At 50.3% G+C, this 24,535-nt stretch overlaps 1 protein-coding gene across 2 annotated transcripts in view; it reads right to left on the bottom strand.

Annotated features, from left to right (window-relative positions):
* Positions 1 to 4,666: 4,666 nt before the first annotated feature.
* PLXNB1 (plexin B1) overlaps positions 4,667 to 24,535 on the bottom strand; it is a 73,309-nt gene continuing 53,440 nt past the window's right edge. For both annotated transcript variants that reach the window (XM_084531031.1, XM_084531030.1), the window contains exons 16-38: positions 23,356 to 23,507; positions 21,354 to 21,459; positions 19,642 to 19,778; positions 19,266 to 19,442; positions 18,911 to 19,079; positions 17,323 to 17,565; positions 16,325 to 16,501; positions 15,866 to 16,014; positions 15,391 to 15,491; positions 14,357 to 14,574; positions 13,988 to 14,166; positions 13,332 to 13,398; positions 12,748 to 12,894; positions 12,065 to 12,242; positions 11,435 to 11,538; positions 10,783 to 10,867; positions 9,885 to 10,051; positions 9,147 to 9,307; positions 8,742 to 8,889; positions 8,351 to 8,415; positions 8,188 to 8,263; positions 7,760 to 7,834; positions 4,667 to 7,207 (exon numbers count right to left, since the gene is read on the bottom strand). In XM_084531031.1, the coding sequence (XP_084387157.1) occupies positions 7,103 to 7,207; positions 7,760 to 7,834; positions 8,188 to 8,263; positions 8,351 to 8,415; positions 8,742 to 8,889; positions 9,147 to 9,307; positions 9,885 to 10,051; positions 10,783 to 10,867; positions 11,435 to 11,538; positions 12,065 to 12,242; positions 12,748 to 12,894; positions 13,332 to 13,398; positions 13,988 to 14,166; positions 14,357 to 14,574; positions 15,391 to 15,491; positions 15,866 to 16,014; positions 16,325 to 16,501; positions 17,323 to 17,565; positions 18,911 to 19,079; positions 19,266 to 19,442; positions 19,642 to 19,778; positions 21,354 to 21,459; positions 23,356 to 23,507 (3,186 nt within the window). In that variant the 3' untranslated portion in view covers positions 4,667 to 7,102. The remainder of the gene's footprint in view (positions 7,208 to 7,759; positions 7,835 to 8,187; positions 8,264 to 8,350; positions 8,416 to 8,741; positions 8,890 to 9,146; positions 9,308 to 9,884; positions 10,052 to 10,782; positions 10,868 to 11,434; positions 11,539 to 12,064; positions 12,243 to 12,747; positions 12,895 to 13,331; positions 13,399 to 13,987; positions 14,167 to 14,356; positions 14,575 to 15,390; positions 15,492 to 15,865; positions 16,015 to 16,324; positions 16,502 to 17,322; positions 17,566 to 18,910; positions 19,080 to 19,265; positions 19,443 to 19,641; positions 19,779 to 21,353; positions 21,460 to 23,355; positions 23,508 to 24,535) is intronic.

The raw sequence follows: 24,535 nt of genomic DNA on the forward strand, positions 1-24,535 counted from the left end.
TGCTTGATCCAAACCTGGAACTGGGCTGTTGGGAACATTTTGGGCACGTCAGCGAGGCAGGGATTATTTTAGGGTTATTTTAGGATTATTTTAGGAGTTCAGGGGAGGAAAGCCGACGGGCTGGGGCTGGACTCCTGGCTCTCAGGTGGGAATCAAAGGGTTCCCTGTGCCCCGTATGGATTCCCAGTGGCTCAGGGGGACCGTGGGGCCCCTCCGTGGCTGTGACACCGGCCTGTGCAGAAGGCCAGCCTCCATATGCGCCCCATCTCAGGGCTTTCACTTGCAGGAAGAGCTTCGCATCCCAGGTAGGTGCTAAGCAGAGCCTGCGTTTCAAACGCTGCCCTGCACATCTGTCTGCAGCCCGGGGCCAGAGCAGGGCTTTATCACTGACCATCCCGTGACCCCCTACAGAGAGGCCGTAGCGGAGGGGAGAGGCTGTTCCCCGGCGTGTTTCTATGGCAGCAGAAGGTACAAACACAGGCAGCGCAGACAGACAGATGCAACTGCTGCTCCCCCAGCCCCTCAGCACCGGTGTGGAATTGGCTTCAGCACTGGTCACCTGAAATAGCACCCCCCAGCCCCACGTTGCTCATGGAAATGTGGATTTACACTGCCACGGGCTGGGTGCTCCCAACCCAGCGTTTCATAATTCGGAAATGTCACTTGCTGTAAGCTTCACATGAACTCGCGTTGCCAGAGCTTGTGACAGGTGATAATAACCCAAGTAGGCCATTAGCAGGGGTAGAAATATCGACCTTTAAATCCTTCAGAATCAGGTTGCCAAAGCTCAGAGCTTGTCTGCACCGGAGGAATTTCAGAAACAGGCCCAATGGGCTGGCAATGCTGGTGCGTGCCCTGTCACACGCCTCATGGCAGCAGCCACATGACTGGGAGCTGCCCCGGGACAGTAACATCTTCCAGGTGCTGGAACAGAAGCACAACTTCCTCAAAAGCCTAGAATTTCTTTCCATACGCTGACAACCCTATCCCAGTACAGCAACGGAGCTGTTGCCTGCCTTTGGGCACCAAGCGAGCTCCCAGCACATTTCTAATTAAGGCTCAGACTGGGCTGAAGGCTGCTGGTGTGGTCAGGGATACCCAGAACTGCCAGAGCTGATACTGCTCCATTTACCCTCGCCCATGGAGCGGTGTGCAAGGAACTCAGAATGCCTCCAGCTCCATTACACCTCAAATTCTGCATTTACACGTGCTGTGAGTCAGCCTCCTTTAGGCACAAATCTGCAGGATACCGCATGTCCGCATAGCCACTTTGTCAAATATTTACCAGAGTTCAAGCTGTGCAACAGAGGTGAGGCCAGAACTGTCCTCACCTGTGCACAGACAGCCTAGCAGTAACCCTGCACGCCCCTGCCCCATCAGGTATACCCAAGACCTCCCAATTCGCATCTTCCAAGGTTTTGGCACATCATTAGGACAGTGCACATCGGTCTGAGAGCTGGGCAACAGCCCTAAAGATTTTTTTTCTTATGTCACTCAGCATCCACCTACCAAAGGAACAATTCAAGAATGTGCGGGGATGAGAGCTCAGCAGCATCCCCCCTGGATGGATTTTTATGCTAATAGGAGTTTTGCTTTTGTCATTAAGAGCTACATCATGCAGAACCCGCCGGGTTGCTGCAGGCCTGGAGCAGCTCAGAGAACTCAGCCTGAAAACCTGCTGCTCCCACCTGCTCCGCGGTAGCTCCGACAGGCAGGGAGTGGTGGTGCCTCACCTCTGCCTGCACAGCTCCACCTGCAGAGAGGGGTGCAAGGAGCTGCCCCTGCTGCTCACCACGCATCACAGTGCCTGAAGCTGCAGAGTCCAGCAATACTCCCTCCAGCTTCTGCACGACTACAGCCCTAGCTGAGTGCAGCATCCCCACGAGTCGCGACACGCAGCACAGAAGCAGCCCCACGGGCACGCAGGGCTCAGCCCCACTGCCCTCAGACTCACCGTGCAGCAGCTCAGGAGGCCGGGCACGCCGCCCCGCTCGTCATCTGGCTCGTGCTGGAGCTCCCGAAAGTGAGCTCCCACCTGGTGCTGCTTTCCTTTTAGCCTGCACTGCCCGGGAGGGGTGTCCTTGAGCAGACCAAGCCCTTCGGCATCACTGGCTGGACGTGCTGAGGAGCGGGGCAGGGTATCGGATCTCAGCACCGTTTCTGGGAACAACCTTGGCTGCAGGGCAGCAGGAGAGCCGGGACAGCTGCGGTGGGTTTGCTTTACTGCTGCACCTGTCTGTGCAGCCCCTGCCTCGGCCGCCCTGGCAGCAGGTCCAGCAGCCTGCTGCGGCTCCACGGTCTCCACAGCAACTATTTATAGAGGGAAATCCACAGCTCTGCCGAGATGGAAACGGGAAAGCCTTCCCCCTCTGCTCCTGCACCCGGAAAACACGAGGCTGCCTGGTGGTTCCCAGAGGGAACACGCTCCCCGAGCCCCCACGTGTGGCACTGCCCACCCAGGGCACCCAGGTACAGCGCGGTGGCAGCAGGCACACTCCAGGCTGGGGGACAAGGACACGGCTCCTGCACCAGCGAGGCAGCGTGGCTCTCTGCAGATGCACGGATGCTGCACGAGGGCTTTGGTGCAGGAGCAGCTTCCCCCAGCAGAAGGAAGGGATTTGGTGCAGAGCAGCCTCGCTGGGCGCCCCAGCAGCCTTGCAGCACCGAGGAGCGGCCACCCGCAGCGAAAGCACTTCGCTATTTCCCCCCGGCCACCTGCAGCAGAGCTTGGCAGCCCCGGCCGTCCCCCAGCTGGGGCCCTTGTGCTGTGCAGCTCAGGTTTCCTGGCTGAGCCTGCAGAGAGGCAGCCCCAGAGCAAGGGGTTAATCCTGCCCCGCTGCCAAACCAGGAGCCGGGGCCTCGCTTCTCCCCCTGCCTGTGCCCCTCACCTGCCGCCCCCAGCACTAAAAATACCAGCGCAGGGGCAGAGACTGCAGCGGGGCTGGGTGCTGAGAGCCAGGGCTGGGGCAGCAGCGAGGGAGAGAGCTCTGTAACCCCTAAAAGGTCAGCAAGAGCACAGATGGATAGGTGAAGGAGGGACTACAGTGCAGTGACTTTATATATAATAGAAATAAAGTTGGAAAGAAGCCGGCTGTATCTAAATCTCTGCTAATAAAGTAAGAGGGGAGGCAGGGTATATGGCCCCAAAGCCAGCTTTAGGAGGCCGGGAAGAGCTGTGCAATTCGCTGACAAATTAAGAATCGTTCAGCTAATTGAGGAGCTGGTTTCTGCCTCGCCCTGGTGGACACCAGCAACAAGCACGGAGCACAGCTCAGGCAGCATCGCCCCCACCCACCCTAGGAAAGCAGCCAGGCGTTCCCCCAAAAGGTGAGCAAATCGGGGGCAGCTGCATCACCGTGCAACACAAGCGGGACACGCAGGTTGTATATTAAAATTTATTGAATTATTGTGTAAGAATTCTCTTTATTAAAATCATTTGGACTCTAAACTGATTATTTACAGACAAAACCTTTTATATCACCAATAGATTCCTACATCTCAGAACAGTATCTACAAACAGTTATTACACTATGTAACAAAATTCAGATTTTTTTTCAAGCTTTTTATATTAATTATTAATTCCAATTTGAGAAAGACAGTACCTCGGGTGCTCTGAGCAGAACTCAAGGTGTGGCAGGGTATAAATGCAGGTCAGGCCATACCGTAACAGAGACGGACACCACGTCACATGGCTGGGAGAGGGCAGGCACCAGGACAGAGGACCAGGAGAAGAGCTATGAGAGCAAACCGGGTGTTCAGGAAACCAAAGCCATCATCCTGACAAGAAAGGCACCAAAAAAGCAGCGTCTCGCTGTGACTGGGGCACACCCTGAAAAAGAAATGGCATTCCACCGAAGCAGCGGGATCCAAGAACCCTTTTATTTTCCTTAAAAAGAAACTAGCCATCATTTCTCTGTAAAAAAAACCTCCCAGGTACAGCCTAAACGTGCCACTGGGCAGACGAAAGCAGCGCTCTCACGTCTATGCGGTGTGCGTGCCCGCGGCTGTGCCAGCGGCAGACATTCGACGCACTAACAGATAACCTGTAATACTGATCAGCTCTCCGCCTGTCGTGCAGACCACGGAAGAAGCAAGTTTCTTTCTCAGACCGCAGCACAAAACACTCGAGATCACCTTTCGGGGACTGCGAAGGGAGCGCTGCCATCCCTCGCAGCCCTGCCGTCGGGGGGGCCGGGCGGAGGCTGGGAGAAACGTGGAAGGATTGTGAGGAATAAATAAATAACTCTTCCCCGCAGTAGGGAGTCTTACAATAAAAAGCTGTTTTGTGCAAATCTCCATGCAACAGAACCCTGCTAGAGGAAGGGATTTTGCCACAGGAGCGGAGAATGGACGGAGAGAAGGGGGGGGCCGTGCCCAAGCACCCTGCGAGGGGCTGGGGGAAGGAGGACACCGAGGGCACCGCGATGGGGAGAGGTGGGCACCAGCCCCCTGCCCTCACTGTACCTGTACCAGGTGCTGCCTCCTGCCTGGCCACGCACAGATGAGCTGGAGGTGTTGAACACATCCCCCGTGTTTAGCTCTGTTTGCAAGTCCTGATTATTGCTCTGATGAAAGCAGATTTTCACAAAGTAAATCATCTCTGACATCTGGGAGTGCTACTGAGAAGCAAAGAGGATGCAGAGCTTGATTCCCCCAAAAGCTCTCTGCCTGGTTTTACCCTGACCGGGGCAGGAGATGCTGCAGGACCCGGAGAGCTGCCAGGGGCGAGCAGAAGAGAGCAGGATGCCTGGCACTGACCCCAGGAGAGCCCCTGAGCCTCCCTGTGCTGCTGTGAGGCAGATCCAGAACCAAGCCTGGTGCTGCCCTGCTCTGGGAAAGCAGAGAAAATCCTGCAGAACTAGGAGCAGACACGAGCAGCCCGCTGAGCCTTAGGTGCAGCAGATCACCTGCGGCTCCTGGAAGATGATCAGCGAGTTGGAGGCCACAGACCCAGCCCTGCTGCTCAGAGCAGCAAGTCCACCGTCAGTGCACAAGTGGGACAACGCTACACCACCGCTGCCTGCCGCTCCTTCATCCTGCCCTGAACCAAGCAATCGCCTCCCGTGGTTCCTAAGGGAACACGCTTTGTGAACTTGCATTGTATCTGCTTTTTCCTATCTGCCAGTCCTTTCCTCCACCCAGCTTTTTTGGGGCTAATTTCCTCAGATTTAGTGGAGACAGAAGTTCCAGAGATGCTAAGCTCCCAAAAGTTCCATGGAATAGGGTGGTCAGGCAGGAGATGGACCCAAACCGGTGCCCTCCTGGTGGAAGAGAGACAAACTCCAGCCTCCCCTTCCTGCCCCAGTGGCCACCCAGTACAGCAGGATGGTGGTGCAGGGACGGCGGCTGCACCCTGGGCACAGAGTACCTGGGGATGCTGCTGAGATGGCCACAGCAGGGAGCTGGCTTTGTGGCAGGGAGTCTGTGGGAAGACAGGCCAACACGTGCTCGTTGTATTGCTCAGAGGAAATCTCACAACCGCGCAGCACTCACATGAAGCCAACAGGCCTGGAACTGCTGCGATACGCAACGGAGAGAGGTAGGGATGTGATCGTGCCCTGTTCTAGCTCTGGTCCCTCCTGGCCTGCACGATCACTATCTGAAGGGAGTGACAGGAGTGAGACCTGCTGGTCTGCCCCAGGCACACGGGACATCAGCCTGGGCTCAGCAGGGGACGAGAAGAAGTAGGGTAACCTTTCAGACAGGAATTCACTCACAGAAGGGCAGAGTGCTCTGTCCACAAGGTGAGAACCGCCCCGAGTGCTCTCCAGGAGGGAGCAGAGGGGCTGCCCGGCCGGCTGGGGACTGACTGTGCGCGCTGCTCCGGCCTCTCCTTGCTCGCAGCAGCACTCCTGTTCGCAGGGCACCCAGCACGGTTGTGCTTCTCAGCTTCCTGGAGCTCACAGCTCCCCAAATAACCCTTCTGCGTGCCACCACCGGAGAGTTCGGGAGGTGAAACTGAGGCGTAAGGCGAGCCTAAGAGAAGAGCACACAGCTACGCCTCGAAGCGAGCTGTGAGGAAAAGCAAGCTGCTGTTACGACAATGCAGACGTCTACGAGTTATCCCTGCAGACAAAGCAGTGGAGAACACTTCGCTCCAGTGCTGACAGACGTTTGTCAGTAGAAGTGCACAGAGATGCTTCTCCGAGAAAAGCTTTGTCTCAAAGCCACAAAATTAAACATTCTCCTTTAGCATTTAAATACATTATCTTTCTGAGGGTATTTACAAGTCCAGTTCAGAGCAGCAGAACAGCCAGACACCAGAGGAAGGGGAAGTGGCACAAGGCATTTGTTGTGCTTTTCAGAAGAGCAGGGTGACCCCGGCCGCAAGGAACCAGGAACGACGGATCCAGAGCTGGGTCAGTGGAGACCAAGGCGAGCTGGGCAGCCGGCTCCTCACGTGCTAAATTTGTCCTGAGGGAAAGGGCCAGGGGGTGGTGTCCACTTACAGGGGGCTTCTGGGCGAGCACGCCCGCTGGTGAGCACGCGACATCCCGGCAGGCGTCGCTCACACCGGGGAGCAGGAGGCCGTTGCCATCAGACCTTCTCCTTTCCATACCCAACGTCCAGAACCAGCGGGAACACTGCTGCAAGGAAGTTTCTTAGCTTGGGTACTTGCAGGAGCACTCGCTAATCCGTACAGGGACAGAGGTCAGTGTAGCTGTCAGCCAGGGGAAGCTTCCCATATCCCCAGTGAGATGAGCAGCCACAGCCAGGGAGCCTCCCCAAGGGCACCCGTGCGAGGCCGGGATGGCAGACACGGTGCTGGGCGCTGCCACCCGCCTCTTCAGCAGCGCCGCTCGGAAGCTTGGCACATTCACCTAACGTCTGTAGGAAGGAGCCGTGTGGTCCCCTGAGACTCCGTCAGAGGAAAACTGAAGTTCGTTTGTTTTTGCTCGTAAAAATGAAAAAAAAAAAAAATGTAAAAAAATATTCTCTGAGATGCAAGGACGCTTGTACTTCGTACTGCCTTGGCCATCCCCATGCGTGTCACCCGCTGGTTCCTTGGAGAGGCTGGTTCCAACGGCAGCAGGGCACCCTGCACACAGCCAGGACGAGCACGGCCCTGTTCAGCCAGGGGAGAGCAGTCTGTCTGCGCCTGTCACAAATCCGTGACCTTGTTCTCCACAGCTGCTGCAATCTGTTGTAGCCTGTATCCCAGCTGCATCTTCTGTGCCGTTGGGTCTTCTTCCAAGGCTGTGATGATCTGCAACGAGACACAGCTCACTGCCTGCCCTTCTCCAGCGCACGGCGCTGCCAAGCAGCTCAGCTCCATGCAAAGGGGAAGGCACAGAGCGTGGAGAGCCCCACGCTGAAATCCAGCGTGCTGAAGTGTGTTTGAAGTACAACTTAACCACAAAGTGTTCTAGATTTGTCCTAACATGCTACATAGACTTCATAGTGTAAGAAGAATGCTAAACTTCGTACCTGAAAATTCTATCTTTTTTATTAAAGGAATCTTAAAACTTAAAATGTAGTTAGAGTAGAATGTTTAGATACCACAATAAAAAAAAGAAAATACATTTGAAATGTCAACAGCCTCCAGGTTAGGGCTAAGTCCTTGTTTTGTGTGATATCCCCCCTCCCTCATCAGTAAGAGTAAAGCAAACTTATGACATGGAAGTTATACATGCCAATGAAACAATACACAGCATTGTAAATGATCTGCTTGCTCTTAATTATTAATTTTTCGGGGGTGTTTTTGATTGGACAGGAAAAGGAGGAGGTCATGTTCATACCTGCCTGGGAACGCACTCACCTGGTCATAGTACTTATTGATGTATTTGTACAATTCATGCAGAGCCACCAGGGAATTGAGGTCACCTGAGTAATTCTGAATAAGAGAGGAAGTCAGATAAAGCTGTGAGACACCTAACAATTGTTCTTCCAAATTCCACGTCCTCATAACTCATTAGGAAATGTGCCGGAGTCACTAAACCCAGCACAAAGCAACAGGAAAGGGAATTCACCAGTGGTTCGTAGCAAAGGAAAAAAACCACACGTACTCCCTGCCCCGAAGCCGTGACTGCACTTTTCTGTTCAGTGGTGCCATGAAGCAGAGCGGCCACTGGGAGCAATCAGTATTTCTGCACACAGCTGGAATATCTGAGCTCTGCATTACTAACTTTCTATTTGATGCACTGATGAGGGGCCAGGGTGATTTCTGAAATAAATAACTTTATTTACCCGTGACAGCTCAGCCAGGGCAGAGTTCATCTCCTGGTCACTGGCAGAGATGGTCTGACGGATGTCCGCATAATACCTACAGTGGGACACAGGCAGTTACCCTCACATTCCTCCCAGCCTCCTCCTTACTGCTTAAACTGCAACTCCCCCACTCGTTCCTTACCTTTCCACCATTTGCTTGTAGCGAGGAATGTCCCGGGCATAGAGCAGCTTATTGATTGGAGAGTCCTTGAACATCCAAAACCAGAATTGATTACACAAAGCTCCTTCATCACGCTGCGAGCTAACCTTAGCAGGTGACCCCATCCCATTCTCTGTTATGTGCTCACGTTGGGAACTTTTGCCCTGTGCATGGAGGGCACTTGAAATACTGGATCCCTCCCTAGTAACACAGCCTGAGGGACCGTGGATTGGTGAAGGGACCCCTGGCACGTGAGAGCAAGGAGTGGGTCTGGTGGGCTGTCTCAGTGCAACCACGCAGACACGACTGCCTGCTTGTGTCAGTGCTGCTCAGACTGCCTGTGCCAGCTGCATGCTTCTACCTCCACACTTACCCGTCCTAGCTTATGGTCAGCAATCGTACAGGAGTCCATGAAGGTCTGTGCGATGACCAGAAGCACAGCGTCGACGTTATCTGACGTCTGCACATCAAAAACAAACTGGGGGTTCTTGATGATGTTGATCCAGAACCGCAGGGGCAGGCTGCAGAGAAGATGGAAGCGTGACAGCTTATCAGCAAAGAAGGCAGCTGTGTGGTGCTGGAGGATATTCTGCACATGCTACTGGTCTTACTGGTCCCCTCCCAGCTTCACCCTCTCAGCAAAACCAGCTTTCCACTGTGCTTTGCTGCCTTGCACTCCCATTTTGCTGCTCCTCAGCAGACAAAGGAGGCTCTCTCCGCAAGGGGCAGCTCCAACCAGATTAGCAGTGCCTCCCTCGGGGCTCACAGAGCACCGTACCTGTTTGTCTTCCAGATATGGATGGTCTCAGGATCTGCAATCCCATAGTGCATCGCCTGCTCGTCCAACAGGTCAAAGAAGTATTTGACCGCCAGAGGGACGGGGCGGTTGGTACTGAGGATCACCTGGAACAAGTCATCCACAAACTTCTGCAGGGTGCCCTGTGGAGAACCAAGCAGGACAGAGTCAGCACAGCCAGAGGAACACGGAGAGCCCAGGCCTCACAATGAGTGCTTATCCTCTTCTGCTCAGTGACCTCCTCTCGCTGGTCCCAAGCTACCTCACATCCACTGCAGGAGCAGCAGCAGCAATGGGGAAATGAGGCCCCAGAAGCTTCTGGATGAGAGGCCAGGGGAAAGCTCATTAACAATCAAAACACAGAGGGGAGTCAGACAGACTTAGGGCCAGAGGGGAGAGAGCCTGCGACATGAAGGGATGGAACTGCACTGTAGAGACTGACCAGCGGAGGGGGACTGCTGACTGCCAACAGCTGCGTTCAGCCAGGCAGGAACAAGGAGAAGGGGTTTGCTCAGCAGCAAGAGAAGTTTGGGGGCAGAACACAGGCACTGCCTGGCAAAGTGCTGGGGCTGTCCCTTGAGGAACCCAGCTGGAACCAACCAGCACATGCACCAACCCAGCCCCAAAGGGGCTCCTGGTCTTCACACACATCCCTGTAATCTGTCAGGGGGATACAGAAGAAGGCAAGGTCCCAAGCCCAACACAATCTGTGCTTCTCACCTTCATAGAGAGCAGACGTGTCAGGTAGATCTCCGGGATTGCCTTGGCTCGCTCCCGATCTCTTAAGCTCCCACGGCGATGCTTGGGAAGCTCTGGCTCTTCTGTTGGTTTTACCAGGTGCCAAAGTTTTATCCCACCTTCATCTGCGTCCTCCAGCATTGGTGTTTCTAAATGGAACAGTTATTAGGAGACAAGCATCAGCCCTCTCACAGTGGAACTTAGCCAGGTTACGCTCAAGGAAGAAAGCAGATTCCCAGTATGATGGGTACTCCGATGGGAAGGAACCACTGGAGGCCTCCACCCAGCCTCCTGTGCAGGGTGCAGCTATTGCTAGCGCTGCATCAGGTTGCTTTTGTCCACTCAAAGCCTTCAAAGTCTTGGGAACTTCCCACACAGAGATCCCCAACCCATGGTGGCCTGTTCCAGGTCTGCACCTCCCCTTTGCCAAGGAAATTGTTTTCACATCCAGTGTAAAGCCGCTAAGTGCAACCTGGGGCTTCTGTCCCGTGCACCACAGGAGTAACCGTGGGGCTGTACGCTATGCAAGGCAGGGAGGTGATTGGCTGGGGTCCCATCACCACCCTCAGGCCATGCGCAACTCACAAAGTTATTGAAGATTCCTACAAGCTGTGGACTGTGCCCAGCACTACAGCCAGTACTACAGAATTCTATTTATCCTGCATTTTCATGTCTAGCCTGGCTTTCCTCTGCTTATGTACTCTATTGCTTTTCCTTCATTTTTCCTGCCCAGACTTCCTGTTTCCTCACAATCCTACGAGGGTTCAAATCACATATCAGTCTTCCATAGCAGCATAAAGCTAGGGCTATAGTAAGTCTTGTCCCACCCACTTGATAGGTGCTGTGAAATCATTTCATAAGAAGGGGACATCAAACTCACTCTCTCCTGGGATGTAATCCTGATTCTCTCTATGGATGTGCTTGGTCAGGCGAGGGACCAGTGCGACTGTTGCTCCATCAGGCACCTGCACACAAGCAAAAATCAACATTCAGAACAAACAGCACGTCTCTCATCAGCACCACAGGCAAGTGCTTGTACAGCAAAACAAACTGAACACGCTGTACCACTGCTAGAAATAGGGATCTCAGGGCACTGTCACTATCTGTCCTGATGGTGGGCGAATCTTGTTTGTACAGATTGAAAAACTGCTGTACAGAACATTATAAAAGTGGTAATGCCCTGGGATTGGTGTCATTCACATCCAGAACGTGTTGAAGCAAGATGTGACACACTGGTGCACGATACGACACACGGGTGCAAGACAGTTAAAAACCCAAACTCTTTCCAGTCCTAAAAACTACACAGATCAGTGCAGTATCACCTACTAACTGATTTGAACAGGAACAGGAGGGGGTTTTGCTGCTTGAGAAGTCACGGTGCAGGACACAGCACTGACTTAATTTGAATATGCTGCTGCAAGAAAGCTCTGCTGTTTTTACAGTAATCCATGAGGAGCCAGAGCCACAAACGGAGTGTACCAGTGTATAGAAGATGAAAGGGGAGACAAGGCAATGGTAGGCTCAGTTCCGACCTTGTAATGCTGAAGAGTGTTCAGGCGTTTCCAAGTTCCTTGAACAACAGATGTCACATCCTCATCGGACAGAATGAGATGACCCGCCAGCCCTGATCTCCACTCTACAGTCATCAAAACACAGATAACAAACAAACAAGTTAAGCAGAAGCATCTCTGAAATCTACTGTGCTTCAGCCTAAACAAGTGAAACTCTAAGCCAGGAAAGGGACAAAACCTTCCCTGACAGACACTATTCAGGTGCTACCATTGACTCCACCAGCAGGAAGAGCCAGTTCATGACTGTAGCAACTCTTCACTGAAATTATCTTTCCTTCCCATACCTTCTCCATGCCTTTTTTTTTTTTTTTTCTTTTCCCTCTGTCCCCTTACCCAAGCCATTGCCATGGGCCAGATGGCAAAGAACACCAAGCACCATGAAATCAAAGGGGCTGGACTTGCTTCCTTCCCCTCCCTACACCTCTTGCTTTTAGTCTTTCCTGCATCGTGCCCTGTTGGGTCCAGCCAGAGTGCAAGATCATGGAGCATCCCTGCCCAGTGCTCAGCAGAAAATTGTGCTGTGCACAGGTAGCAAATGACCACTCTCCTCCACTTCCTCACTGAGTTTTGGCACCAAGACATTCTGCTCACCAAGGTCCAGGGTGTCTGGGTCTGGTCGGTGACAGTACGGTGTCCCTTTATAGATCTGGTCTAGGATTTTCTCCTTCACCTGTGTTATGGTGTCACAGTCTAGCACTTTCGCAGAAATCCCTTGGGAGTCCTCTGCCCCTCCTGCAGCAACTCCAGCTTGCGTCAAAGCGTTTAAAGTCTGCGGAACAAAAGAAAAGGTCACAGCTCCTCATAAGGTTACTACTCATAACGTGACACATTTACACCTTTGATGCCTGGCATTAAAGCACGTTAACAGCTAGCTCTTTCACTGGAGGAGTTTCAGAAAACAAAATGCCACAGGTTGTTAAACACCGTGTTCCCAGCCTTCCCTTGAGAGCTGGAAGTCGGTTTAACAGCTCTAGGGAGCTCTAGGCTTCCATGTGCCATCAGCAATTTCATCCCCTTATTTCTAGACACAGAGCATGGAACATACATCAAATTACCGTGGTGATGGCTCCCAGCAGCCTAGGGCTGATTTAGCAGGGCTCTTGCTCAGCTATTGCTGAGTTATGCTGCTGGGACAAAGCTGGCTCCTAGGAGGTCGTGCTTCTGCCTTAAAGGGGAGGACATTGTGCAGGACGTTGTTCTTCTGACTTAAATAGGAGGACATTAAACTCTGCCACACCAGAAAGCCCAGAGGGGACAAAAGCTTTGGTGCTTACCAGAGTCCGGTACTCCAGGTCCTCTCTCAGAAGCCGGTTGTCATTCAGGGTATATTTGGCTTTCCCTGTCACCCAGTCAACGGGGCCCTTGTCCACCTGGTGTTTGATTCCTCGAAACAGCATGTAAAGGGGCTCCCCAACAGAGTCCTGGCACAGAAAGGAAGGAGTTTCACCTGGCAGAAATTCATCAGGCTCTTCCCAGCAGAACCCAACAGCTTAGAAACACGGACACCAAGCAGAAGAGCAGCAGGACGGAGGACACCAGTGACACACCAGTTAAACCACTGCAGGCAGGCAAAGTCTGCCAACAGCTCCTGCTCCAAGCACAGGGAAATTGCAGGGGCTAAAGACCAGCTGGATGCACAAGACCACAGCATCACCGTCTCCATGCCACTAATCAGAGGGACATTCTCCTTGCTACCCCCTCCCTGGAAACAGGGAGTGGCATCGATGCTGATTTAAGCATCTCTCTTCCCTGAAATACAGGATGGCTCCAGCACCGTTCCAGCTAAGAGTGAGGCACAAAGCAGAGCTGTGGCTGCCTCCCCTCTTTTGGTCCCTTTACAAAGAGACAAAGAACTCACCCTCACAAATGCATACAGGCAGATGGACATCCAGTTGGTTAACAGCTTCTCTACCACTGTTTCCGTCCTGAAAGAGAGTATGAGGTTGGTCACACAGTGCACAGCAGGGAGGAAACTGGAGATAAAGATTGTTCCTTTTGACAAAAGGTGAGAAAAGAGCATGCTAAATGATATACAGGATCAAGGGAGGAAGGAAAAGGGAAAAAAATACTTTAGGGACCAGTCAGGTTAATGCTCTTGATCCTACTTCTTATTTGAAGCACTTTTCAGCCTGAAGGAGGCACCAAATGACAGAAAAGACAAAGGGGATAGATGATAGCCTCTGTCAGGTCTCAAAACAAGAGAAATTTGTACAGATTAGAAGGATACAATGGACAGGAGGCTAATGGGGATCCAAACACAGGAGATATTTCAATTTAGGTTCCAAACATGGCAGTATTGGGAGTCCCAGAGACCTCTAAACAGCAGATCTGACTGAGCTGCAGTACTTGAGCACAAAGAGAAAGCTAACAAACAGCAGCTTCGGAAGAACAAATGAAGAAAAGAATTTGTGGTGGGTAACTTCAGCCTCAGAGCTTTCTCAGAGCTTGCTAGCTGGACAGAAAGGCTCTGTCCCCTGGTGTAGCTAACACTGGCACCATGTCTGGCTCGCTCACCTCCGCAGCATCAGCTTGGGGTTCTTGGCCACATACTGCTCCACAAGGTCATTCAGGAGTGTTTTGAGGATGTCAGTGAAGTACTCCAGCTTCCCATGCAGCGACACGGTGAGCAGAGATGCCACATAGGCCCGGTCTCTCGGAGAGAAAGTACGCTGGATTTCCAGAGTGTGAATGAACTGGTGGAGAGAGAGACAAGGCAGTGCGTGAGCCCCCTGAAAACAGGGCAGTCCCACCTAACGGCTCCTGCAAGCAGTGGTGCTGCAGGGGGGGCTAATCAGGAAGGAACTTTAATGAGCACTGCCCTCTTCCTGCCAGCAATACGGCCCAGACCCCATTACATTCTGCAAGCAGAGAGAGGGACCTTACCTTGGTGAGGAAGAGCTTGCTGTTGAGCAGGTTGGAGAGCTGGACCAAGCCCTGCTCCACCGTTTGCCGCCGGCACTCAGGGATGTCCAGGTCCCTTTGCAATGGTGACTCACGGTGGCCCGGGAAGAAAATGCGCTCTGCATAGGACTTGTAGTCCAAGAAGGGGATGCCTGTGCCCACGAGGTCGCTTGTGAGGTCCATCATCTCAGTCATCAGGTCTGGGGGAAAGGAAATGCCCGTGATGTTGACCGCATGATCACACAAGCGATGGTACAGAGCATGAGGTGAGTGCAGGCAGGAACTAGGGCCAGCAGGATGGGACTGAAGATGAGGAATGCTGTTTCCTGTCAGGAAGAGTCACATTGGGGTCCCATTGCGAGAATATTTACCACTAGACTATGTGCTGGGAGAAACTGCATTGGGAATCAGCAGGTGAATTTGGTGATTATTCTCATTTACAGTTAGGGTCTGGCTTCCAGCTTTAAAAGGAAGCCAGCCATAAAAAGGAAGCCGCTGTTCAGCACAGATTTGTGGTTACGGCATTATCTACACACAAAGTACCGGGGATCTCCTGCTCCTCACTGCTTCCCCCATTAGAGATCACAAGCTGAGTAGCTTGCACAAATTTTAGAGCCCTAAATGCCCCACACAAGGGCTCACAGCTGTAGGCAGCTGAAGTGCAAGGTTTGCAGACTCAAGATACGGGGTGTAACTCAACTTGCTCTACACACAGACTGGGCTAGCTGTACTTAAGGTCTCTCCAAGTGCGCTGTCTTGACCTTTAGCTCTTCATCTGAGTCTGGAGGATGGACTGGAGAATCAGAGGGGTCTGTATAGATCACTGTGCTCTGAATTAAAGAGAAGAATGAAATACACAGATTTGGCTGTATGTTTCAAAGCACTAGCACAGGATAAAGCTATTGCCTGTCCTGAGCTACCCAAACAAGTATGCAGGAATGAAAAGAATGGTAGGGCTCTGTGTGGTTCTTCAAACTTTCCTGAAGCTGCAGGAATGTAGGAGCTCTGTGACTAACCTGTGAATTCCTTTTTGCATCTGTCCCGAACGCTTGTTTCTAGATTTTCCAGCTGGATTTGAACTTTCTTGTAATCTCTCAGAGCCTGTTTGCTCTTCCTCCTGTAGTAAGAAACAGAATTGTTCCCAGCGGTCTTAGCCATCTGTTGCATTGCTGCCAAGGACTCCAGGGCAATGCTGTTGAGGTGATTTCTACTGAACACCACCTTTAAAGGACACCAAACTGTGTCCTGTAACTACATCTGTCCCTTGGAGCACCCATTAGGTGAGTGCTCTGAATGAATCACAACGCAGGCTGTGACGAGCAGGCACACCATCCCTACGCCTCACATGTCCAACAACATAAGGGGCTCAGAATTTGTCACAAAATAAAAGTAAACTAGGACTTTGCTTAGGCCCAGAATATACAGGCTTGACCACATCCACTGAATGACATAGAGAAGTTAAAGCTCCCATACAATGCCACAGCCTCTCACCTGTATATGAAGACAATGACCAGAACGACGAGTGCCACAAAGGACGCACCAACACCCAAACCAATCTGTGCCTCCAGTGGGAAGGTGAGCTGGCTTTCTGTGTCATACTGCACTCGGCCCAGGAGGAAGTTCAGGTTTCCCATTTGTACCTGGAGCGAAAGCAGGTGCTGTGATGTAAGCTCAGTGCAGCAACAAAAAGCAAAGACACACAGCTTCTGCAGAACAAGCAGAGGTGGCACACAGCTCTCTAGTAAGGCCACATCCCATGGCACAGCTCCTGAATCCAGCTGTGCTGTTTGTTCCAGGCACTGTTTGGCAGTTAAGGGTAGAGTTGAGAATAAAAGCAGCTCCTTGCCACCATTTCTGCCTCTCTCTTACTTCCCGTCCCACTCACTCCTTCCATCACTACCTTCTTGCTTGTGCACCCACTAACAACATGATTTCTTGCTGATTCCCTACCGTGAACTCTGGGAGCAAGTCAGTGCCCTCCCGCTTTGTGCGGTGCCGCGGAGCTGGCTGCTCAGAAGGAGGCTCACAGTAGAGATGATTCCTCGTTAGTGTCTTCACCACGCAGATTCCTTCCCCAATCATGGCCATAACTTCATCCTTAGAAATGGCCAGATCTAGATTTTCCCCCTGGAACAGAGGTGGAACAGGGCATCAAATCGGGCTAAGAAGGGCTAATCTCTGCATTGTCCATGGCTCCAGGGAATATGGAGCACCATAGGATGAGAGGAGCTTTTCTTCTTCCCTGACTGGGCTCCCATCTGAATTGGCTACACAAGTTGATTTTGTAAGCCAAACAATCTTCACTCTGTGATCGAAAAGATTGAGTGGAGAAAGCGCACGTCTCCAGCTGCAGAAACTACCTTTCTTAACTGCTACTGGACTAGAGAGTACCTTTCTATGGAAGAGAAATATCAAAGTGCCTTTTCCTCACATATATATATAAAAATACAAACATTTGCTACTCTGCACTTTTACATCCTCTTTAAGCAATGATTTTCCTATTTCCACCTGTTTGTTGTTTTTCTTTTTTTTTTTTTCCTCTTCCTACTTTTTTTTTTTTCACTCTTAAATTACTTATAGAAGAATCTTAAGATGTCATGAAAAAATGGCAGCTGAGAATAGAATGTATTGGTGCTTTTTTGGTACTAATACCTCATACACAAATTGTGTTAATTCACATTAGGACAAAAAATAAAGTAACTATGCAAGTTTCCATGAGCCCTATGAAACTTTAAATGATTTATGGTCTCGAGAGGCTTTTTTGATGCACTCATTTTTCCTCCTCTAATGTGCCATTTTTCAGAGGCCAAAGCAGATGTGCTGTGACAGGCTGCAAGCCTGTCAAATGCTTTAAAATCTCAGAAGCTGCATGTTGCCAATTTAAAACAGCCTCAGGTTAGCAACAACTTTGTACAGCATATGTTATTTCTAGATAGTTCTTGTGTTACCTCCACAGAGATGACGCTTCCTGGCTTGTGACGATATGGTTTGGCAGGGTCTTCAGCATTCAGTGGCTTGAGGATGGGGTTGACTTCATAAGAGAAGGGCATGGGATGCAATGAGTTGAAATCAAAGCTCAAATTATCCAGAATAAATTCCAGTTTGATGTGGACACTCCGTAACAGCAGGTTAATGGCTGGAGTCTTGCACAGGATGAGGTAGGAGGAGTTAACAAGACACGGTTCTTCAAACTAAATGCCAAAGGGGGGAAAATAAAAAAAGCATTAGCAGTGAAACACTAAAGACTTCCCTAGCAGCTCTGCAATGCTTTCAAACCCTGCATAATCTGGGGTGAGTCTGTGCTCCTCTTACCTGGAGCAATGCCAGAAAAGCTCTGCTAATTGTAGAGAGAAAAACCTAAGATCTGAGGAATTCCCCATGTTCCTCTAAAGAAAGTCTTCAGAGCACTGATTTTGCTGCAAGTACCTAGGTTTCAGCAGTGGAAATCAGCTCCAACGCTCCCACAGCAGCAAAATCTGGAGCAGCATCAGCTTTAGATCTCCTTGCTCTGACAGAAGGGGACCAAAGACCTTCAAGGCACTGCAGACTTCCTAACCTGAATGTTTCTGTGAAAGAAGTGTCCCTTGTAGGATTACATATGTTTTATACATGTGATGAGAACATTAGCCATTTTTCTCTCCCCCAGAGGAATTCACAGCGACAAATGCCTTCCTAAGAACATTGGGAAAAACATCCTTTAGTAGTACATGTCCTTTGGGAGCATATTCAGCTCCATATCTGTAGGACAGAAACCTGGAAGGGACTTAACATAGAAAAAAATCCTACATAGTTAGAGCAGTTTTCATATATGCATAAGAATATGAAGAGCATCATCCTCACCATCTCTCTCAGAATACCAGATGAAATGTCAGATGATTACTTCTCAGCACACTGGGAGATTAAAAAACAAAGACAAGGCCTCCAAGTTTATCAACAGGAAGCCCTCCGTTGCTTGCACTACGAATGCAAACCTTTGTTGTATTTCGGCTACCAAATACCCCCTAACTCTGCAAATTCTGCTGCAAGCTCTGCAGTATTGATGGTCAGATCAAGACCTAAGCAGTGACTCATCTCAGGACACTGACATCTGGAGAACAGAAAAACGTTGGTGGAATTGGTCATTTCACTGAACTCTGCCTGGTTTTATAGCTCAGAGTGGAAGAGCCCAGGAGCTCTAAAGACAGACCTGAATTATGCAAAAAGAAAGTCTGGAGCATGGACACGCTGAGCCACACAAGCTCTGGCTCAGTTGCAGATTTCTTTATCTCCACACTGCTGCTCTGCTGCTTGTCTCCTATAAAAAGCCCTGCACATCTTTGAGCAGAGGCAAACCCATCTCATGCAAACGTCTGTGAAAATGCTTAACCTTTCAGTCTGGCAGAGATCGCTTCCGTGTGGCCAAGACTGTTAGTTGGTGGGAACTGAGCAGATAACAGCAAGGGGTCCAGAAGCCCTAGGGACAGAAAGTCCACCTTTGCAGCACAACGCACCAGCCCTCAAGAACCCTCAGCTCCACTGAGCACTTTGCCACGCTACCTGCTGGATGCTGCACAGAGCACCCTCAGGGCACTCGGTGTCTGGGATTATTCTGCGCCATCGCCCCACTCCTCGGCGCCGGCGTTCAGATGGAGAGACTGTAACACGAATCTTCGGTTTCTGTACAACATCCAAGTTGTATCCGTGAACTCTGAGCACTCTCCCTCCACTGGAAGAAAAAAGCAGGCAATCTCACGCACCTATTATTCATTAGCTCTGTCCCATGCTCCCACCTTTCTGTTTATGCCTGGCTTTTTCCAGAGTGCAGCACCACAAACAGATGCCACTGGTGCTGTAGCACCTGCCTGCCGTGGCACACAGCCTCAGGGAAGGCACAAGCCCTCGGTCTTTGTACCTGAGAAAGCTTTTAGGTGGCTCTGCAAAAGTGATGTTGGGATCCAGAGTATATCTGAAGAGGGATCCTTCCAGCCTCCGCTCCTGGTCCCCATACTTGATAGTGACTGGTAGCTCTGCAGACACGTTGCTGGGACTTGTCTGACACGCCAGCTGATCCTCTGTCATCTCAGAGAGACTTGGAGAGACAAGAAAGAGAACAAAGGATTAATACAGCCACTGCAGAGAAAGGCTCTATAGTACTACGCCTTGCTCTTTGCTGACAGCCTGTGAACCTGCTCCCATATTTTCCTAAATTTAATGCTGAAAACCCTGCAGGGCTCTGGGGTAAACTCAGGGCAGTGCACAGCCAGCACATGGGCAGGCTCTGATCTTACATGCGGCAAGGGAGGTCTCCAAGCAGGACACTGATCTCACTAGGATGTCCAGTCAGCAGCTTTGAGCCCAGAAGGGTGAGGCATGTTCCTCCTGCTTTAGGGCCCTGAGTTGGAACAATGGATTTCAGCTCCGGGTTCTAGAACAAAAAAAAAGAAAAAGAGATGAGTGACAAGACCCTCGCAAAATAAGGCAAGGAAAGAAAGTCGCAGTGATCTCCAGTGCTCTGAAAACACAAGCTATAGATTCCCAATCACATGCAGTCCTCAGCTAGGCTCCAGCTGCTGCCTTGCTATAGAATGGCACCAAGAGAGGAGGGATCAACCACACTAGCAAGAAATGCGAATCAGGGACTTGTCTTTCCACAGTGCAAGAGGCAGACAGATGCTGCAGACAGCAGAGCTGTGCGCCTCACACACAAACCCTAGGATTAACAGTTCAAAGGGATTGTTCAGATCAGTAACTGGATTAATAACTCAAGTTAGGAAATACAAGGCAGCAAATAAATTGTCTGTTTGTCTAGTAGATGAAGAGATTACCAGCAGGGAGCCTTAAGAATTTGTCTTAAGGCTTGAGCTGCTAAGCATGCTGTTAGGTCACCTGGAAAGGAGAAATGAAATTTGATAAATTATTCACACTAACGATGACTTAGTCCCAGGTGGTGCAGAAAAAAAATAAAAGAGGAACCAGGCAACAGAGTGGCGCAAGTAAGTCGCTACTGACAGATGATAAATGAAAAGCAAGATACATAAAATGAGAAGGAGCAGACAGACTACAACAATGAAGCCAGCCCAGTTGTGAGCTTTGAAATAACCCATTCAGGAGTGCTTTAGTGCCTATAACAACTCTATAAGCACAGATCCCAATAAAAACACACCAAGCCTTATGAATTCCTGGGAAGGGAATTGAGAATTAAATATATATATATATATATGATAGTACAAATTCTTGTTGCACTTACATCTTGAATGTAAGTATGCAGTTCTAATCACCCTGCCTCAAATGGTGATAAGAGAACCAAAACAAAGAGCAATAACAAGCACAATCCAATATACAAAATGGTTTTATACAGCAAAATGTAACAGCTTAAGACTTTTCAGACATCCTTCCTCTTCCCAGGGGAAATGTGAGACATGCAACTTGGCAAATACAACTGTGAGTTGTACAGCAAGGTTGAAACGTGAGTAGCTAACTTAAAATTACTTAACTATTTCATAGTTGCTGTGTTTTACGATATCGACAATTTATCAGAAAGGTGTTTAAAAATAATAGGAAGCTTCTACATACACTGGACTTACTGCCACCAGCTGCTGAAGGTCAGAAGTAAGAACTTTTCAAGCAGCAATTTGCAAATTAATAAAAGGAAGGTTACAAGTCTTAACAGGACGCTAAGTCACCAATGAAAATCTCCAAATCAGAGAAGTACCTAGTATTTTTCCTCTTTAAATATTTACATTGCCACCATCAAAAAACAAACAAAAAACCCCCAATAGACTACGAAACCTTCATACAATCCAATACATCTGTTCTTATAATCTCAACGACAGGGAAGAAAAACAAACAAAGAAAACAGAACTAAAAGACCAGATAAATTGGATAAAAACACCAGCACCAAGTTTCTGATAGAGAGCCATAAGTTCATGCAATTGGCAGCTCTTCAGCAGAAATACTGGAAGAATAGAGAGAGGTATAAAAGAAGCAATAGCCACATTACCTGATAGGTGAAAATATGCCCAGAGACTCCACGTCCTCCTCCAGGCACTTCCACCACCACGTGCCCAAATCTCTCCGTCCAGCTCCCGCCAGTGACACAGACGATACTGCAGGACAATCCAAGAACAGCGTCACAGCACGGAAGAGAAAACGAGCTGTATCCTTTGCATCATGTTCTAAAACCACCTAGCAACCACAGCTCCCTTCTCTTTCAGCCTTATCACGTGCTCAGAATACACCACTGAACGTGGAAAAACTCCTTTAAAAGCCAGTTTAGGTGCAGCAGAAAAAAACAAACAAACAAACAAACAAAAAAAACAGGGGGCAGTTCCAAACGGGTCCATCCCATCCAAGATCACTTTTTCAGGGACAGACAGGAGGAAGCCCACTACATCAGATGCAGAAAGAGGCCAAGAACTCTGCTGCAGTCCAGAGCTGATCAAATCAGACGCATATGGAGTGACCTCAAGCCACACATTAGCACTGTGTCTGATGCAGAAAACAAACTCAAAGCTGTAGGTCTAGCTGGTCTTTAGCCAGCAGCCTCTGGGATCTGCCAGCCCTCCCTGTGTGCACCACCCATTCTTCCCTGTCCATTTTCCAGCTGTAATTTGGTATGGGAGATGCTGACAATGCAAAAAAAATCAGGTTATTCTTCTAACATACGATTCCTTGCTGCCCTGTTTGAGCACTGATTTACTATCAGAAAAACTTTGCTCTGCAGCAGGCTTTGCCAGATTCCCTATGCAGTATGAGATTAATTTTGTCTGGGCCTTGCTCAGGAGTGGGTTCCAAGTTCAAAGTTACATGCCCCCAACCAAAAAGGCCCAGAAATCTGAAGAGACTGGCAGGGAGCCAGTCCCAAGCTAGGACCTTGGGATGCCAGGTGACATACAGAACAAAGACAGTGCCACCCAAGAAAGATTACGCTCTAATTCTAGGATGAAAACAGAAAGCAGATGGATCCAGACAAACAAGCAGCACAGACAGGACAACACTGCTCAACACAGCAGGCCACTTCCCAGCAGGATCTTACCTTGCTCCCAGGGGAAGGGTGCTACAGCTACTGCTACCATGGAATGGAAAAATGGGTTTGTGATAGCTCTGATGAGAGGTTACTCACAATTGCTCTGCTCTTCTCTCCTCATCTCCTGCTGGTTGCTTGGCTCCTCTGCCTCCCTTGTCCAAGGCTCCCACCTACCTGTCCTGCCACAGGCCAACTGTACAAATATTTCTTTCTTTGCTTCCTAGCTGTTCCAGTCACACCTCTAAACACCTAACTACACTTGCTTGTTGTATGGTCCTTCCCTGACCAGACACACAACTACCCAATTTCCTTTATCACTGACGTTAGCTGGATTCAGCAGGACCTCTCTTGCCCCTTCTCATCCTTCCCATAGTCACTACTTTTACAGGCACCACGAGCTGCCATGCCCTGCTAGCCAACAAAGCGTGGCACAGGGCTCAGCAGGACTCCCCTGTCAGTCCCTGGCTACGAGGGTCCTTTCACTGGATTTGTTCAGGGAGGTGGAGGTCTGGCTAGAAAGTGAAGGAAAACACCTTGGGGTGTGCCCGCTCTAGCAGAGGCAGGAATTGTGCTGTACCTCCAACCACGCATCCCCATCCTCATCCTGCGTTAACAAGGCCAGGATATTTTCCTGGCAGTGACACTTATAACAAGCCATGTCCTGTGCGTTACTGAAAGGAAGCTGCGACAGAGACACCCACAAAACTGCAGCTGAGCCCGTGACTCCCTGAGCCGGCTAGCTGTGTTCCGTACACTGCAGCACTGTTGGGTCATTGCCTTGTACACAAACTGATCTCCCCAAGGTCACTGCCTGAGGAATAACTAATCAGACAGCGACCTTACTCGGGGGCACTCCCTGGGGAATGGGCAAGGCTCGATACCTGCTACAGCAAAGGCAACGAAATCTCAGCCTGGTGTCAGCAGCCAAGGGAAAAGCCAGCGCCTGTCTCTGGGAGAAGGTTCACAGATACTCTACCTGCTAGAGATCTCATACTCTTGAGCATCTACGGCACAAGGAATTCCTGCAACAGTGACAGTTTCTGCAATGTCTTGATGTTTCTGCCCGAGGTTTGAGCCAGTGATGGTGATTCTAGTGCCACCTTCCACTGGTCCAGACAGGGGGTATACCTGCAAAGACACCCGCGCACGTGTAAGTGTCACAGTATCTCAGACCTCCTCAGCCTGGTGACTGATCTACAGCACCAGGCCCTTCACAACTGCCCCACTGCAAATTCTGCCTGGTCTGGCCATTGCTGATGATTCCCTTTGGTGGCTGGGACTAGAACCAGGCTGCATCCTCAGAAGAAAGGCCATAAAGAACGCCACAATCAGAGCTTTCTTTCCTATACCTCACCATTGCCAGCAGTTCCCCAGAGGGTATGAGTCCACTCTAGACTTCTACAGGCAAGGACTGCCCTGCTTTGCCTTCTCATCACCATGCTGACCACTCCGCAGGGCATCTCTACTGAAGAGTGGGAATGCACAAGCTGATAAATGTTACTGGTGTTGAAGCAGCAAGCACCATTACCCTCTCAGCATCAGTACGACAATGAATCACATGCTGCACAAACTTCAAAGCTCTGTCCCTCAGCAGCATCCAAGGTGAACTACGACAAAATGCAGCACATGGACGTTGTGTGCCACTGGAGGGAGGACAAGCTGACAGCAAAAGGGACACATGGCTACAGACACTTGTCATGTGGCAGTTAGCAAGAGACATTTAAAATAAACAGACAAAAATCATTAATCTCAGTAACCTGTCATGCCTTTCATAACCCTGCTGTGCCATTATCATTAGGATTTGCCCTCCTTTACCCCAGGCTCAGCTGGGCCAACCTGGTTCAGGCTCTGGCTCAGAGCAGCTGGGGGATCCAACTTGTGGACCCTTTCCAGCTTCTGAATGATTCAGCTCCTTCTGGCATGCCAGTTTCAGCTCACATGACATACAAATGCATCTTTCCCCAATGGTCTTTATGAGTACAGTGAAAGCCCAGCACAAATCTAGCATCCTCACGCCACCGAGAGTTCAGAGCAGAATAGGATTATCTTGCTCTTCTGATGGCCAATGTCCTGCTGAGGTGCACTGTTCACTCGGAGTTCACAGACCTCTGGTTTCAACCAGAGAGTGCAACCCTCCTTGCCCCAGGTGCAGTGCA

The sequence above is a fragment of the Aythya ferina genome, assembly GCF_964211825.1.
Source record: "Aythya ferina genome assembly, chromosome: 10".
NCBI lineage: Eukaryota > Metazoa > Chordata > Aves > Anseriformes > Anatidae > Aythya > Aythya ferina.